General features: G+C 41.4%; 1 protein-coding gene across 5 annotated transcripts in view; it reads right to left on the minus strand.

Annotated features, from left to right (window-relative positions):
* The window catches only part of SMOC1 (SPARC related modular calcium binding 1), a 131,490-nt gene that overhangs the window by 71,665 nt on the left and 41,868 nt on the right, over positions 1 to 17,957 (minus strand). For all 5 annotated transcript variants that reach the window (XM_054068665.1, XM_054068668.1, XM_054068664.1 and 2 more), the window contains exons 2-3: positions 15,241 to 15,412; positions 8,535 to 8,647 (exon numbers count right to left, since the gene is read on the minus strand). In XM_054068665.1, coding sequence (XP_053924640.1) covers positions 8,535 to 8,647; positions 15,241 to 15,412 — 285 coding nt within the window. The remainder of the gene's footprint in view (positions 1 to 8,534; positions 8,648 to 15,240; positions 15,413 to 17,957) is intronic.

A 17,957-nucleotide genomic window follows, 5' to 3' on the forward strand; every position in this document is an offset into this window, starting at 1 on the left:
GGCCTGTGAGAACCTCATGAGGTTTAACACGGCCAAGTGCAAGGTCCTACACCTGGGTCAGGGCAATCCGCAGTTTCAAGACAGGATGGGGGATGATGTGATTCAGAGCAGCTCTCTGGAGAAGGACTTGGGGATGCTGGTTGATGAGAAGCTTGACACAAGCCAGCAATGCATGCTCACAACCCAGAAGGCCAACTGTATGCTTGGTGGCATCAAAAGAAGCATAGCCAGCAGGTCAAGGGAGGTGTTTCTGTCTCTCTGTTCATAAAATCAGAATGGTTCAAGTTGTAAGGGAGCTTAAATATCACCTATTTCCAACTCCACTGTAAAAAAGTTCCTCCCCAGCTCTCTTGTACAGCCCCCTTCAGGTACTGGAAGGTCTGTTTTTGTGAAGCCCCACCTGGACTATTGTGTCCAGTTCTGGAATCCTCAACATAAGAAGGATATGAGGCCGTTGGAACAGGTACAGAGGAGGGCTACAAAGATGATCAGAGGGCTGGAGCACCTCCCATACAAGGACAGTCTGAGAGAGTTGGAGTTGTTCAGCCTGGAAAAGAGAAGGCTCCAAGGAGACCTTACAGCAACTTTCCAGTACCTGAAGCTGGGGAGGGACTATTTACAAGGGCATGTAGTGATAGGACAAAGGAGAATGGATTCAAATTCGAAAGCAGAAGATTTAGAATAGACATTAGGAAGAAATTCTTCACGATGACGGTAGTGAGGCACTGGCCCAGGTTGCCCAGAGAAGTTGTGGATGCCCCATCCCTGAAGGTGTTCAAGGACAGGTTCGATGGGGCCTTGGAACAGCCTGGTCTAGTGGAAGGTGTCCCTGGCCACAGCAGGGGGGTTGGAACTAGATGATCTTTAAGGTCCCTTCCAACCCAAACCATTCTATGATTCTATGAACTGGGTCCTACGGTCTAGATTTTTCAGCTTAAAGGCTGGGCAAAAAGAAACATAGCACTGACAAAATGTGAAGGCAATAGCTAATCCAGTACCATTTCTAAACACTGTGCCTAAACACAGTGTCTACAAAGTGTTAACTATTCCAGAGCACTGATAGCAAGAAATCTTGAAAATTCAGGTTTTTACTTTAAATTTTCCCAATGATCCTAAGTTTGCAGTTTTGTTTCTAAATCCCATTTAAATCTTCTACCTGAAAGTCTACCTCGGTCTAATCCTACTCCCATGGTAGCAAGATTTTTAAATACTATTATAATCAAAAGTGTAACTGAGTAAAAGTGACACCTGCCTACTGCACAGATCTATTCTTCAGTTACTGAGTTCCTTTAGGCTCTACCAAAATACATGTTAGAAAGTGCTTAATTTATTTTGGTTCTCAATCTTCTACAACTATGCACTGAGCCAGAAAAACACATTATCAATTTCATATACAAAATGAACTTGATTGCTAACCAACCTGCAGCTACAAAATGCTCATTACTGCTGGAAAGGCACGTGACAGAATTTGACATCTCAAATTAAAATACACTTGTCCAACAGCTGGACAGTTTAAATTATATAACAGGGAGTCAAGAGAAATAAAATTTGCAAATCATGAGGTCTTCTAACAAATTGCTCATTAGCATCTACACTTTCAAAAATCAAACTGCAGTTTAGAGTCTTGCAAGCACCTAAATAGGACACTGTTCCTATTTTTCAGGGACGAGAGATATATCATCTCAACTGTGCCTGAATTGAAGGAGGAAAAGCATAAGGGACAAAAACCCAAAAAAACTGCTCTGCCACCATTGTTCAAATGAAGAGCGCAACAGCAGCCCCTCAGCTCCCTGCCTGCCATTATAATGTGTGAAATCAAACGCAGCTAACACTAGCCACTGGCCACATGAATAAACACCTGCTCTTATCACATTCATTAAAATATGCAAACATTAAAAGCACAGTCACTGGCAGATGACTCTGCCTTTTAATTTCCAGAGGGAAAAAGACGCTGCTGTTTGGATTTCTTCAGTATCTCACCAGCAATGCCAGAACTGCATTACCAAGCAGCCCAAAGCTTCTCAACAAGCAAGCAGCAGTATCCCTTTACAGTCACTTGACAAAGGAGGATCATGATAAAAAAGAAATAGGAGAGAAACTGCATGCACTTGTATGACAAAGAACAGGGATAAACAGTAATTCTGTGATGGCTGAAACCACTCTCTACAGAGTTACCAAAAACAGAAGTTTGCTGCAAAGGGCTTGAGCAGACAAGCACTGGGCTGAGCACAGGAACAGCAGCACGCAGACTAGCCTTTCATTGCTGTTCAGACAAACAGTTTGGCAACTGGTTCCTATCCCATTGCAGATCAGACACATTTCCTAGTTCCTTCCAACAGTGGAGGGCAGAGAGGAGAAGGGAAGTAAAACATTCATTCTGCATTCAAAGCAATACATCTGTAAGAGAAGAAAAAAACATAGTTTTTGCATGGCACTGCTGAAAGTGAGGGCAAGCAGCAGAGCCTCATGCTGTGAGCACAGGCAGAAGCAAGGCTCCAAATGCCAGCTGAACCCAGGTTCTCCTTATAAACAGTGTAAAAACAGCTAAATCAATTGTTCCAAGCCAGTGGGTCATCTGGTGTGACCCATAGACCAGAAGCCTCAGTATCACACCACAGTTCTTCAATGAAGCCTTTAATTTGTTCAAGCCATTGAGGATCACTCAGAAAGTCCTGTGATCCCAAGTTAGGGGTGCACAATCAGCACATGGGCTGATGGACGTTCATCCTCACTCTGAGTATTGATGCCTCTGTTCTGGTTTAAATGTCTTGCTGTACTCCTTATAGCCTGGATCTTGTCATACATTCTTCTAGATCAGACATCAGCTGACTTTCATCAGAAACCCACTTTGCCTTTACAATTTTAGGGAGCTATGAATCAGTCCACATCTTAAGCTTGAGCTTCTTTGGGACTCCAACCCCTTAAATCATTCTAGTCACATTTTCTATTCCCTTCTCACATCTAATTCTTCCCAAACAATGTTGTGCAGACAAATATTCTCACCAGAGCCTTACACAGCAGCCACCTCTCTCAAGTCTATGCGCTATTTGAGAAATGCTTGCTCCACAGGAATTTCACTATTCATATAAACAGGGAAAGAGGTCATCTGTGGCAAAAGAATTTTAGCCATGGTCAAGGGTATTCCCAACATGCACGCTGGCATAGATACCATTTTTAGCTCAAAGAGGGATCTCCAAGAAAGGCTCTCTGCTTCTGACACAGAATGTGAGACTTTAAGGTTAAGAATGATCTTATACTGTCACTTCTCTTAAGGATATCCACTCCTGCTTTAAGAACATACTCCTTAGGTCTCTTGACTGGTGGTACTTTGAAGAAAACCTGTATATAAGCAAAGTTGCTATCTTCTTACCCATCCATGGGTTATGTCTAGCTCAATATATAAACAAGAAACAATGAGAGCTGCAGGAAGAAAGCGAGTACATAACTAGCAGATAAATCTGCAGAGCAGTATTCAGAGAGCTCCAGCTATTGTCTTTTACAGAAGGGACGTCTTAATTAAAAAAAGCCAGAACCTTCTACTAATTAAAGCCCAGATTCTTTATGAAGAAAGGGTTTCTTTAATCTAGCAAGACAGACTGTGTTCTTTCCTTCTGAAAGGAGAGGTTAAGTCCTTAAGAGCTTAGTATTGCTAGAGTATGAGCACCAAATAATGGAATAATAGACAGCATCCAGGGAATGCGGGACATGTCTACACAGTGCCCTGCAGCACCATGCTGCATTAAGGAATGACTTTGTAATTCTGCCCAGCATCATGCTATGCTAGCCAATACAGAGGAAAAGACTTGGATCATGAGGCCGCACTGAAGGCTGGGGTTCCCCCCTTTAGAAAGAGGTTTGCTTGTGGGATTTAGGAGAAAGCAGGACTTTGTACACACATTAGCAGAGCGCAGAAAGAAACTATTGCTATGGACCATACAACAAATCACATTTTCCAAACAGACTTGTATTACCAGATGTGGAAATGCTCTGGAAGCTATCTGATAAAGGAAAAGTGCTCTGAGAAAGTCAGCCCAGTCGGTGACCCCCTCATAAGACAACAGGTTTAACTCCTGGACTCACTTTAAGAGAAATCTGAGTGCTGCATCGTAACTGTACCAGCAGTTGCATTTTTGAGAGCCCTCTAGTCAAATAAACTCTCCAAGGAGACTTGCTCTCAGTCACTTGTATGCAGACTTGCAAGGACAAGAAACCACGGCTACACAGTGGAAGGTGGCAGCAAATAGCAAGACACACCACAAAGCCTCACGGGACTACACTCCCAATGCAGGGTTAACATTATTCATGTTCATATTAATCTGTCTGAAATGGATCTTGTTTAAAACCTCAGCAACCTTTTCTAAAAAACTGCTTGGGGGAAAACTATGAAGAATGCAAGTCTCGCTCAGCCCATGGCAACAAGCCCAATGGCACTAGGCAGCAAAAGAAAGTGTGCAGATTACCCAGTAGAGTCTGTTTTTTATGAAGAACAGATCACAGCAGGTTAAGTGTAACATGGAAAGGGAATGGCATTTATGCAAAATTCAGCATAACAGCAAAAAGGAGAGAGAAAGTCTTGGGAACAAACTGGTTTTAGTCATGTCCAATTTTGCACAATGCTACATGACCTCAGTTATACAATTAATCAAATTACTCCTATCAAAAAAAAGCATTCCTATGTTGTGAATAACTCAAATTTTATCTGCTTGCTTATATTACTGTGGGCTGAGTGCAGAGAGCTTTTGCTACAGGAAGTAATATTCCCCACGCAGCCTGAAATACAGAAAAATAGCAATTCATCAGGTCTACTCCTACTCACAGGCATGTCATCATGCCTGCAATGCTACCACCTCTTCCATGCTGTGAATCCATGCCACATTTTTAGATGTGTAAGCAGTGATAAAAAGGGGTAAGATCTCTGCAATACACAAACTCCCAGAACAAGGGAAACAGCAGACATGGTGCACAGAAACAGTTATGAAAACCAGCGCACTAACAGGTGGCTGCTCCTTTCCATGCAGTACACAATCCATTGTAACTAGCCATGTCTAGGAAAACTGGCCATCCAAGCCATAGAATTGGTGGCAACACTTCTTTTCAGTCTAGACTTTACAAACAATGAAAAAGGACAGATTATACAAGTCTTTAAGACACATAGGATATCTCTCTAGAGTAAGGTTTAAACGCAAGCTGAAACAAAGTCTTTGCCTTCAGGCCTTTCTCCTTTTCACCCTTGTAACCACATTTAACTCTGTGCCCTACAGGGAAGAGTACAAGTGGGTAAGGCAAGTTTGGTCTCCCTTCCGCAGCAACGCAGCACATGCTGCTCATCACGGAACACAGAGCAGCTATGTTCCCTTCACCACCCTACAGCCCCATTCAGTTTGCAGTGGATCCAGTCTGAAATTCAATTTTGCACTGCGTGCAGTTTCAGAAGCTTGAAAGGGCAGACCTAAGATGCTTTCAGAGGAACAGCCACTTAGTGCTGCTTTCAATGTTTACCCATAGTGATTGCAATTTAGTTTCTAATCAAGAGGATGACAATAAACCATAAAAGCAAAAGCTCAATCTGGTTAAGATCAAGCGGGTTCTGTGAATTACATTTATCACTACTAACACAGCTTCCAAGGTTTCACTGTTCATGTTTTTCATTCCTGCAAAGGCTTTCCAACAACTAATGCCAGATCTTTTGCAGTCTGATGGCAAGGACGATGGTGGGCCTGAACACCTGTGTGCACATCTACAAAAAAAGAGGCCGAGCTCAGTATTTGAAAGCAAATCATCCACATCCTGACCGTTATAGCAATTAAGATGTTAAAATATACTAAGTAGATGCATGTATCTTTGTTTCCCCTCTGATCAGAATTTTCCTTCTGCCTGAAATATCCCACCAGCAACAAGTTACACAGAAGGCAGAAGTCATTGAAAAAACTTCCCTGTAGAGCCAGCTCTACATTCAGAGCATACCCTGAAATCTATGCACCTGCTTACATTCTTGTTGGGGTAGGGATTCAAGGCTGAAGAGTACGGTGGGTATTTCTCCTAGAAACTTTGCTGAATGGTGCTGCTCTGTTCTGGATTTTGGAGTTTGGATGGAGCAACTCTCTAGGTACTGAATCAGAAAAAAAAAAATAATAATGGTTCAGAGCTGACTTCAGCAAAGCCTCAGGGATCTCAAGAACTGGCCTACACAGCTTCCACAAAAGCGGAACCTGAGGATGCCAATTCTCTGCTGAAGAGATGCAGTATCCAAGACACCTTTTTTTATGAGTTGCTGGAAGAAAAAACTGTTTAGAATGCTCACTAAAATTCTAATTTTTATACATCCTTTTTTTTAAAAACAAAAAACAAACAAAAAAAAAACCTTAAAGTTTAATTAATTTATACCAAAAGCTAAAGAAAATATTTGTCTCAAATGCCGGTTAAAACCAGCTAGCTTCCTTGGACATTGTTTTTCATTCACACCTTATGCAGGGACAATGACCTTAAATGCTGCAATATAAATAATGAAGCTGGTTCCTGAGGTATGTAGAACATGGGGTATTTTTATTACCCAAGGAATGATATGAATTTCAGTTAATTCTAGCTACAAAGGGATCAGAGGCTTCCTCCATCATGCCAGGTAAAACAAAAGCATTTCAGTGTTCACAGATAGTACTGAACAGATGAAGAATGTGAAACATGGCTTGGCTGCCAGCTGAAAACACACAGGTTTTGTAAGCAGTTTCACACTGCCCCTCCACTGGCAACACACTCTGGCCATGGAATGTGTAGGAAAGAGCCACAGCAACTGTTCCAAAATCCAGACATTGGTACCATCCTTCCAAATAAAACTGTCTGAAACAAAGGTTTACCAACTGCATTCTCAGTCCAGCTTGTTAGGAGAAAAACTTCACCTGCAATCCCTACTTTACTCTCCAAAAGGCTGACAGACAACTGACAGAGGCATTGGAAAATCAGCTTTCCTTCCCCTCCCTTTTTTTTTTAAAAAACGTTTAACATGGAACACTTTGTTGGCCCACTGCGCTAGGTTTTATAAGTACTCCCCTCCGGTGCCAACATAACCTGAATAGCTCTACACAAAATTGTACTTGCAACAATTGAGTGTAGTTAGACTGCAAGAAACTACAGTCACCTTCTCCCACCCCCACCTACCCAAAATGGTCCATTGCACACAAATATGATGTTGCTCCAAAGAAGTATGCAAAGTTGGCAGGATGGATAAAGCTTTTCCACTTCACCATTAAAATAAAACAAACCCAAAAACACTCCCACACACCAGATAATGAGAGGGTAAGGCTGAGGTGAGGGGGAATAAAACTTTTTGGTGGGTTATCACAAAAAAAAAAGAAAGTCTTTCCTCTCCTCTTCCCTCAGGCATCAGTGTTTGAACAAACCCCAAAGCTTTGCCTTTCTCATCTTCTTGAGGCCAATATTGATTGTATTTTACATATTTTTTTTTTTTTTACCTTCAAAAGATGTTTTTAACAACTAATAAATCCCAAAATTTGAGGCACAAGATCTCTAGAGCAGTGGTAGATTTAGGGAAGTTAAGGCAAAAAAAGTTGAGTGATTTACCCAAGTTCGAAGTAGAGGTCATCAGGGTTACAGGATTTTGGCTTTTGAGATACATACTAAACCTAGGGGACCGCACACCCCTCCTTCTCCCCATTAGGGAACTGCACATGAGCCATTTTTAACACTGGGACAGTACTCAGTATGCTAGTGGCAACAGAACAAAGTATCACTTTTCATTTCTACCCAGCTCTGCAAACCACTTGCAAACTACTCTTCCTCTCAATCTCCTTCATGAGAGCTTTTCTTTTTGCCATAAAGACTTCTTTGGAATTCTGCAGGACCTTTCTCAGCCCAACTGTTTCTGAAGGATGCTCAGTGACCCGGACTGACTATTCATTTTTTACAGAAATTAAAGGCTAAACCGTAAGTCTATTCTGCTGCCTCTGCCCAAGCTGATTGCTTCTCAAGAGAAGCAACATTAGGAAACAGTCTGAAGTCTCAGCACATCATCTAGTTCCATCAACTGAACAGTGAAGAACTAAAAACCCAAACAAAGCAGTCATCAACCCTCTGACAGACCTTCAAACCAGAACAGGTCTTAGAACAGGAAACTAGGAGTCTGTCACACTAACAAGTACCTTGTAGAGGGAAAAGAATAGACCACACTTTTGCTGGGATAGATGAAGCACAGGTAACTGCAGAAGCAGCTTGGTCCACGCTGTTCTGTGTGAGCCCTAGCACTTTGCAGCTCATCTTCAGGGAATAATTGACCTCCCCTGCAAGTCATTTTTGTTTCTGTGCTATGCTGGGAGGTAGATGGCATTACATTTGTGTATGATTTGGTGTTATGGTGACTGAATCAAAGCTTCCAGTTGGTTGAACAAGCTTTCAACACTTTCACTTAAGTAACTGAGTCAGAGTGTGCACCTGTGCTGCCATCATCACTTGGCTCATGCCTTAACAGTGAATCTCCTGTAGCCACCAGGAGCCTGGCAGAAGGAAGCCAACAGAAATTTTACCTGCGTGAATGATCCATCCTCATTGCATTCTGGGATGAAGACTGCTTCCTGGGGCTTCTTTGCTTGTTCTAGTGCTTGAGCTCTCTCTAATCGGCACTTGCTTTGGCCAGCATCTACAAAGAAAAAAAGCAAAACTCACTTAGATTGCAAACACTATTTGACCCCTTCAAAATCTACAAGATTCACCACACAGCTTCAGGGGAAAAAAAAACCCCAAACAAATAAAAGGCACCAAGGACCATTACCTGCACATTAACAAGGCACCTATGGAGTTAGCACTCATAATCCCAAAGACAAATCAAACCACAAGCCAGTTAAAGAAGAGCTTCCTAATTTCCTAGGCAATAGTTTTGATAGTCATCCAAGTCATCTGGTAGCTTTTTCCAAGAAATGCTGGAGCAGTGTCCATGCAGTGAAAGGCCTTCCCAGAGGGAGCTGTGTTTGTGTTAGTATTAACAGCCTGAAACTGGATGGCTGAGCATAAGCCAAGTAATTCAGGCCCAGAAGTGAGCAATGTGGAAGAAGGGAAGGTCCCAGCAGAGCTTCTTCTCCAAGCAATTCTCCTTTTACAATGCTAAAATAACCAGCCACCCAAACAAAATCCCACCTTTGTGTAGTTCAGATAAGACAGATATGCCATAGCCTGTGCTTTCCTAAAAGCCAGCTTCTACCTCCAGTCCCAGTGCTTACAGCGAGGTAGTCATTATGTATTCTCACACCAGTTACTCACTTAGCTGCAAAGAAGAAACACTTCTCTGCAAGCAGAGCTTGAAGGGGTTAAGATCTCAGCTCTGTACTTACTTCAGATGAGGGCAGCATGTAGCACGACCTTAAATCCTTCCAGGTCCAGCTCACTGTTACAGAGCATAGACCCAGATAAGCCTAACACTGATGACTGATGGGTCAAAGAGGAGAGCTCTGCCCTGCAGAGTTACCTATTGACTTAGTGTTTACGTTTTAAAATACTATGTCTGACAGCACTGCTGTTCATTCTAGAAACAGAAGGAAAACAACAAACATCTGTTTCCATGGGACTGACACAGGGACTAGCACCATCTTCCTTCTTCCACAAATACAATGACTGAAAGATTTTCAGTGCAGAAACTGCAAAATCTGATCATCAGAATCTTTCAGCAGCACCACAGGGAATGATCAAGATTGAATCTCCATTCTACAAGGCACAGCAGTCACATTGGTTAAGGAAAAAAAAAAAACACTGGATGCCTGCAGATCCCATATTCTGCTTTACAGATCACATGCACCTCAAGAACAGATTCACTAATACCAACACTGAATCAGAAAGCCAGTCTGGGTTCTCAGGGGAACTGAATTCACATTGCAAGGACATAAAAGCAATTTCCATCTGACCATATCTAGATGCAGAAACCAATGACAACTGTAAATAGTTTTGATAAAGACAAAAGACCAAAGTTTTCAAGCGGAGTCCTTTATTTACAGAACTGATGACTCAAGAGACTAAGTTTCTGGTTTGCCAACACATTTTCATTTTAAACATAATGCATTACCGCCCTAGAAGGATTTCACAAGTCTTCTGAAATTATAGCAGTCAAATCTTTCTCTTTGGAAAAAGTAATTATTCATAGCAATAGTACTCAACACAGATGCCTGAAGCTTATAGGCACTGAGTTACAAAGCAAGAGTTCATATATCATCAACTCTGCCACTAACCCACTAAGTGACTACCAGTTGTTCATCTCACCTCCCCAGGACCTCATGTCCTCTCTGATCCTATGTTACTCTTCTCTTTAGGCTGTAATTTGGTTGTGGCGTGTTTGCATAACATCCTTAGCGCATGGAGCTTTTATCTCAGGTGACCTATTATAAGCTTGTATAAAGAGTAAGATTGTTTCTCACAGAATGAAAAGACTTTCTTGAATAAAACTTACACTGAATTGTATATATTTTTCTAATGAGCTATGCTAAGCTGGAATTTCACTTCCCGCCCCCCCCCCCCCACCGCTTGCTGAAGTGACCAAATGATCAGACCTCATTTGCATACCCACTGGAGGACAGTCCCACCAGCAGTACTTATTTTTTCAGCTTAAGAGGAAGCACTGGTAATGTTATTAACTGGAACTCCTAACTATCATCTCCAGATCTCCTGTTCAAGCTTAACATTCTAGTCTTGCTTGGCATCACAGAAGACATTATTACAAAACCAGATGGTGTGGCTGCACTCTGTTCTATACCTGGCTGTCTGACTAAAACCCACCTTCAAGTTCTGCTTCACAGAACACAATTAGGTAGCAAAAAATCAGCATAGATTATACAGACCTGCATATACAAGGAAAGTAAAGAGTTCTGAATTTTTACATGACATTCAAAGCACAGAATCACAAGTGAAAGTATGTTTTCTAGCCTCTCCATCCGAGGACGCAGGACTACAGACACGTATATATGGTTCATCTCCTGAACATAAAACAGAAGCGTAAAGCATTTCCACATAACACCTACTTTAGTGCTGGCACATTCACAACTACATGACTGAAACTGGATGTTTCACTACATAGCTGGTAGGAACAAACATTTTGTGCTGTCCCCTGTAGTGCAAATATATTAGGAGACCAGGCAGGAGGGAGACTAACTCAGACGTTTGTCCAATTCATCTAATGAGCCAACATGTACACAATTAAACCTTTAGTATAAGAATATAACATAAATGTTACTGCTAAGGTGACAGCATTCTTCCTGGAAATTTTAACTGGCCTTTATAGATTGAACTCTTTATTCCACCCAGACAACCACACTGTGCAGCACACCACCACTACACCAGTGTTTAAGAGCTCATCATTGTTGCAGCATCCTCTTTTGCAATGCAACCCTTGGCTCAAGTGATCTCTCTTCACAAACTGCTGCTGAAGTGCAGAGAAAAGAATTTTTCTTCTGTTCATGAACATTCATCCCCGATCACTTCTCCCATCCTTCCTCATTGATTTCCAAAGGTCATGCCAGTCCTTTTACAGCCTTGACTTGGAACAACCACCTATGTACCATGCTGGCCGGAGAGGTGTGTGCATACCGCTATCTTTTTTGTCCATCATTCCACAGTTCAGTTCCAGTAAAAACAGTGCCTTTAATATCAACATTCACCAGTTTGTTTTGAAAAGGACTGTCAATCCTTCTCTGCCTCACTCCACGGGCTAATATTTTTATAGTGTTTGCATCAACATGTGATTTCAGTAGGATGACTTCACCTTGCTATTTTTGCTTTGCTAATTAGAAAATGTAAAATATTACATAAGTGCCAAGTGTTAAAAGTAGCTACCAAATAGCTCACTCCAAATGAGATGTATTACAAATTTTACTAAAGCCTAATGTTGTGATGTAGATTTATATATCCTATTCTGCATTTTGATTGTTCACCTGAGTGTTTCAGCACGTTTTTCTTCCTTCTAAAAAAAAATTCTCTGGAGTATCAAACACCAAGCTTATAAAACAAAATAGCATTAATGCATTCCAGCTTCACGGTCCAGACAGAATAAATAGGACTTTCTGCCTTCCCTTACATAAGCTGAAAAACCTAAGACAGGATGAATTTTTTTTTTCAAAAGCAGCTGTAAAATAATCTGACTTTAAATATCTTCAAATTTAGGACAGTTTTACTGCAGCTCAGAAAGCTGCCTTTCAAAGAAAATTCATTCTCAAGTTGGTAGCTGGCAACTAGAAGTGAAGTTTTTTACATCTGTGGCCTAATCTGCACAATGCAGGTGCACCTAATTTGAGATTTTGCAATGAAGTTGGCTAGTTACCATGGTTGATCTTATCCATGAACAGTTTACTCAAATAAGACCACCATATCCCTCCTAATATACACACTGCACTCTTGAATGGGGCCCAAGAATTCCAGCACCATCTCTTCAACAGAGAGAGGCAGTTTTGACACCATACAACATCATGGTATAAAGACTCGAGCTATCCTAATAATACAAAGTAAAACATCTCCAGCCATGCATAACACTAGCAGCAAACCTATACAATGCAACTACAAAAAAAAGTCTAGCTATTTAATTTTAATTCTACTTTGTTTTTATCAAAAGCTTAAAGGGCAAAACTTGATCCAAGCAGCTTATAAGCCATTTCTAGTTTCCTTAGGTAACTGCCTCATATACAGGCCAGGTCCCCACTATGCATGAAGCAGTCCAGCTACACTGAAGTCAGCAGACTCATACCCATTTACTCTAGGCAATGATCTGTGTCTTTGCACAAAACACACAAAAATGGAATCTGAGAAAACTACAAAAACGTGCCCATCTGTCCCACAGGCTGTCAATCATTCTCCCATCTCCCCATTGTTTTCCATTTTGTTTCTGCCAATCCCTACCCCTGCAATCTCCAACTTCTTTCTTTTCATGCTGATGTGCTTTGCTCCTATTTTGATATCCACACACCATTTCTACTTCAGAGTTCCCCAATCTGTTTGGGGCATACCTAAAGACATACCTAAATTTGCAAAATTATTAAAAGGGTCATTTCAGATTTTATTTAATAACTGCTGCCAAGGAGAGACCCACTTTATTCTCCCTTGACTAAGAATAAGAAAGTTCAATGACAAAACACATGTATCTTACAAGTAAATAAAAAAAAGAATGGTTTCAAAAATTACCTCCTGTCCAAAGAGAACAATAGCCAGAGGTGAAAAATCACCTTGAAACAACCCATCACTAGTGAGAAGGAAGTCTGCTTTTCCAGCACATTAGCCAGTTCACACAGATGTCCCAGGAGATGGGCTGAAGAACCCCGTGACACCTCCCACCAGTAACTTACAGGTAGGCTCATTCTACATCGTGACTTGTGATCTAAGAAAAAGCTCTATACCAGCAGACTTTCAAAACCAACCATTACAGATGTAAAGGGAAGCTTTTAAAGCCCTCTTACCCCTTTTTTTAAATTAAATGGTCCAAAGAAGTTCCTAGAAAACAACCAGTTAGCATAGAATTTTAATGTGTTTTAAGCCACAAATACCCAATATACCATAACAATCACTGCATAATCTTGACAGCTTGCCAACACTCAACAACAACTACTTGTCCTTCAACCTTGCAAAGTTTTGAGGCATAACTCTTATTTGACACCAGATCTTAAGATGCCTCCTGACAGAAGATTCAGGTGGGAGTGCTTGGCTGTGTATTTAATGCACAGCTATGCCATCTGGAACTATTCCCTGGAATCTCAATTAGGCTCCATTTGTCATGGATGCCGTAGTTTGATTATTTTAAGCTACTCCTGACTTTTAACCCTTTGTGATGTGTAAGGGTTCTGAGGGAGTTCAGATTATTTAGCACTGAAGGAATTTCATTGAAAAGTACACGAGAAAGCTAGCAAGGAGCAAGAGCTAAATAAGTTATAGTTCCCAAAGTGCTGCCAAGATTTCATCTTTAAAGGTCTTTGGCATCTTGAGAGAGAGCAGAGCTAAGCTGAATCAAAAAGGTTCTGTTCTCACTATGGAAACCATTCTGCTTGCCTTGGCACAAGCGCAGTTCAAGTTATCGACATATGAAACTGAAAACCAATGGTAACCTAAGGTGCAGAACTATGCCTTGCTGTCTACAATACACTTTTCCTTATTTTAGTTACCTGGGTGTTTCCCCACTCAGAAAAGGAAGCACAAGTAAAAATTGCTCATTTCATAAGGATAATTTCTTGGATTTGTTATCTAAAGCAATTGCATGTGACTGGGCTCAATGGCCCATGGGAACGCTTCCAGTTGTACAGCAGTTCCACTATAGAGCATCTCTGACATGCAGAAAGAATGAAAGCAGTTCAGGATAAATCAGGTGCCCTACTGCAGCAGTAGAAGGTGCTCAAACACTGCTAGTGATACCTTCCTTTTTGCAAGTACAAGATACAAACCTGGCCAACTGCCTGTAGTAATTCTGACAGATTTTTGTAACAGTAGAAAAGCTTTCATAAACTCAAGTCAGGTTTAATTGTATGCCTATTTATCCTTCCACAGGGATTTTAATGAGTTTCTCCTGTCACTTTAACCAATTGCTAAAAACATCTGTGCCATCTGCCCTCTGAGTCAATTGTGCTCTCAGGAAAGGCACTCAACTTGATTTTTCACTTCACTGCAGAAGCAAACCATTTGTGTGACAAGACCCCAATATTGTTTAAAGTTGCAACTTCATCTCTAGATTACGCTGAAGAAGAGCTGAACTAAGAGAGCAGTATCACTTTTAAGTAGATGTATAGCACTAGGCGGGCAAAAAAAAAAGAGGCCATGTAAAGCCTTGCATGTATTGTCTTCCTAATTAGCTCAACACAGAAAGGCTGTGTATGTCTGAAAAGGGACTAGACAGCTAATGTGCACTGCAAATTCTTCCCCACTCCGCATTCCTATCACTCAAAAGGTATCTCAGTTCCTCACAGGCACAGGTAGCAAGGAAGATTTCTTCATCCAGGATTTGATTTTGCATTTCCATGGGACCAGCTCCTTCTGCTCTGCAGACGCATATTACAACCCTTTTTCAGTGATGTCTGTGACCTCTTTGCTTTCTTTTGATAATTCAGTTGTTTCTTACTCCTGCCACCTAAACCGAGACTCCGATACCCACACTCACATGAATGCACAATTTCGATCAGGTTACTCACAGACTATGGTACTAAACTCAAGGGTCTAAGAATCCAGTTTCTTATAAGGTAAGACTCCCATTCCTGACCTCAAAGGCATTTGAAATTCACCTACCTTTGCACCGGCCACGGTGTGTCACGCTCAGACTTGACTCGCGGCATTTGGCTCTCTGGTAGTCACACATTGACTCGTATGTTCTGCCATCGGAGGCACAGAGAGGTTTGGACTGGGACCTTGAGCAATGCAGGTTACACTGAGGGTCTCTGTCACGATCACTTATTAAAAACTGAAAGAAGTGAAAAAAGGAGGGAGAGAGGAAAAAAAAAAACATTGGTTTTGTTTGGTTTCCCAAAACACAGCACAGTGTATTTTGTTTTTACTACAATAGCAATACAGTCGATAATGCAGTTTAAGCTGACTTTGCCTGAAGGGAACTTAAAATGAAACACGCACATCTTTACAAAAAAAAGCCTTTGCCATTCTATTTTCTTTAATGGAACGGAAACATTACTCACCCTGCCTCACCTCTGAAAACATAAGATGTGCAAAGCCAAACAACCCACACGGGAAGGGCAACACTGAGTCACAACAGCCCGGCTTGCCCAGTGCTCTTCCACAAACAATATCTGGCATTGGACAATTTTAGTCAGAGGTGCAAGAAACTTATCACCAAGGATGAAGGAACCCAGGTAACTTATCAAGATCAGCCTTGGTAGTTGAACCATAGATGTGACCAGATCTCTATCACCAGTTATTTAGCTTTTTTGAAGCATTACTTATGTCATCTGTGGATACCACCTGCAACAGCATACCTGGGCACTCTCAAAGCCAAGCTTTGTTTCTTCTTGATGACATCCTGCTCAGCTGGCAATTCCATTCCACACATCCCACCACCTAATTGTACACTATGTGAAAAGCCATTTCCTTTCAGAAGTCTGAATTTGTCATCTTTCTCAATATATTTTCAAGCATTTAGTCCTGATGCAGCTTGTTTTATATAAACGTGGCACTCTTTCCTGTTCAGTCTTTCAATGTGAACAACCCCAGATGCCCAGTTCCTCACCCAGACATCCTCCGTACCAATCACTCCTGTTTCCCTTCTCTGAAGACAGTCTGGTTTCTGTCTAATCTTAATGAGAAAGCCTACAATGCACATGAATGAGTCCCCATCTTCTGTCCTCTTGTTCCCTGCAAATCCCAACATCTCGCAATAATGTTATACCCTCACACTGTACTCTGAGCTGCAAATAGGGATACCCAAGTCTCTTTCCCAAGTTCATACTGCCTTCCCATGGACCCTAACTGCCAGTTTTCTTTCCAGAACCATCAGAAGAGTTTCACCAGGATATGATAGTAGCAGCCTTTTCTGCTTCCCACGCTACCCCACTTAAAGGTCTGACTAACCACTATTATCCAAATCCAACCACCTGCTCACGGGAAGATTTCAGGGAACTCTTGAAACAAGTCTCATGAGGATTAAGCAAAGAAAACGGAAGTTAAACCTGCCTCGCACTTCCCCTTCCCAAGCTCTCATCTCTTAAGCCTCTTGCAAGCCTAGGGGGGGACCAGAGTTGCTCTCTAATACACCAACATCCCAGTGTGCTGTCAAAGCAGTTATGAGCTCAGCAGTTTGGAGCTGGCTGGCACGTGGGCACTGACTGACACCCTGCCTGCATGCACAAAGCCACAGCTCTCCAAGTGTGTTGATAGCTGGATGCCTTTACAGGGAAGTGTGAGTCATTGCCATAATCACCTTAGTGTTACAGTTGCCTACAAAGCTGTCTGCTGTATGCTTTGAGGTTAAAGCTGTTGAAAAAACATTGCCTGAAGCCTAGTTTGGGTTGGTTTTAACCACTTCAAGAACATGCATCTCTGAAATTTGTTTTTTTGACATTAAAAAAAATTCTTCACCCCCTTTCTCTCCTCGATGAAGTAAGATGAAAAACAACTGAGAAGTTGCATATTTTCATATAAAAATACATTAACTTTGTACTGTTGGATCTTTTGAAGACCCATGCATTACTAAAAACCCTATTTAAACATGACAGCTGGGAGAAGTAAGCAAGGTCTGCACTTGTTTTAATTTGGGTGGAGTAATTTCTTCTCAAAATCTCATCTGTCAGAGACCTGCCAAAATTCGTAACAGCACTGAGTTTTTAAAGTGATTTTGTTCCTTTTCTGCCACACTTTCTACAATCTGGCAACACCTGTTCCAAGTGGGAAACTGGAAAATTTAAACCTGAAGGCAATTTTAAATGGTTTATAGAGACCTGGACTAGACTATAATAACACTGTAAAGCTGTACCAGATTTTTACCTAATTCTTTGTCAGGGGTTGGACATGACAAGTTAGCTTGGAATTGCTCTGGCTACAGTAATATCCTTCTGTAGCCCCCAAGGTGCAAAGATCACCAGAGACTATAAACATACAGCAAAAAGCAGCAGACTGAAGATGCTGAAACTTCATTCCAGCATGTGATGTCAGGGACCCTGAAAGACTCAAGGCTTTTCAGCTGTCTGTATAAACAGCCTTTAAAAGCAGAGCTGTCCGATAGCACAGTATGGTGCACATACAGCGATTATATATTCAGTTAAACACAGAAGCCATTCTGGTTTAGAAGGAATGCACGCATGTGCCATTTATCATAACTTTGAGGGCTTGAGGTACTGGCATGAAACTTTTTGCAAATTCCTTGTGCCAGAAGGAGAGTTCCATGGACCAGAGGTGCATCAAAAAAAAAAAAACCCTAGAATACTGGGTCCATGTGTCAAAACATATTACGAACTTACTGAAAATTCATTTTGCATCACAAAAACTCACCTAAGCCTTCT

The sequence above is a fragment of the Cuculus canorus genome, chromosome 5 (assembly GCF_017976375.1).
Source record: "Cuculus canorus isolate bCucCan1 chromosome 5, bCucCan1.pri, whole genome shotgun sequence".
In the NCBI taxonomy this organism is placed as follows: domain Eukaryota; kingdom Metazoa; phylum Chordata; class Aves; order Cuculiformes; family Cuculidae; genus Cuculus; species Cuculus canorus.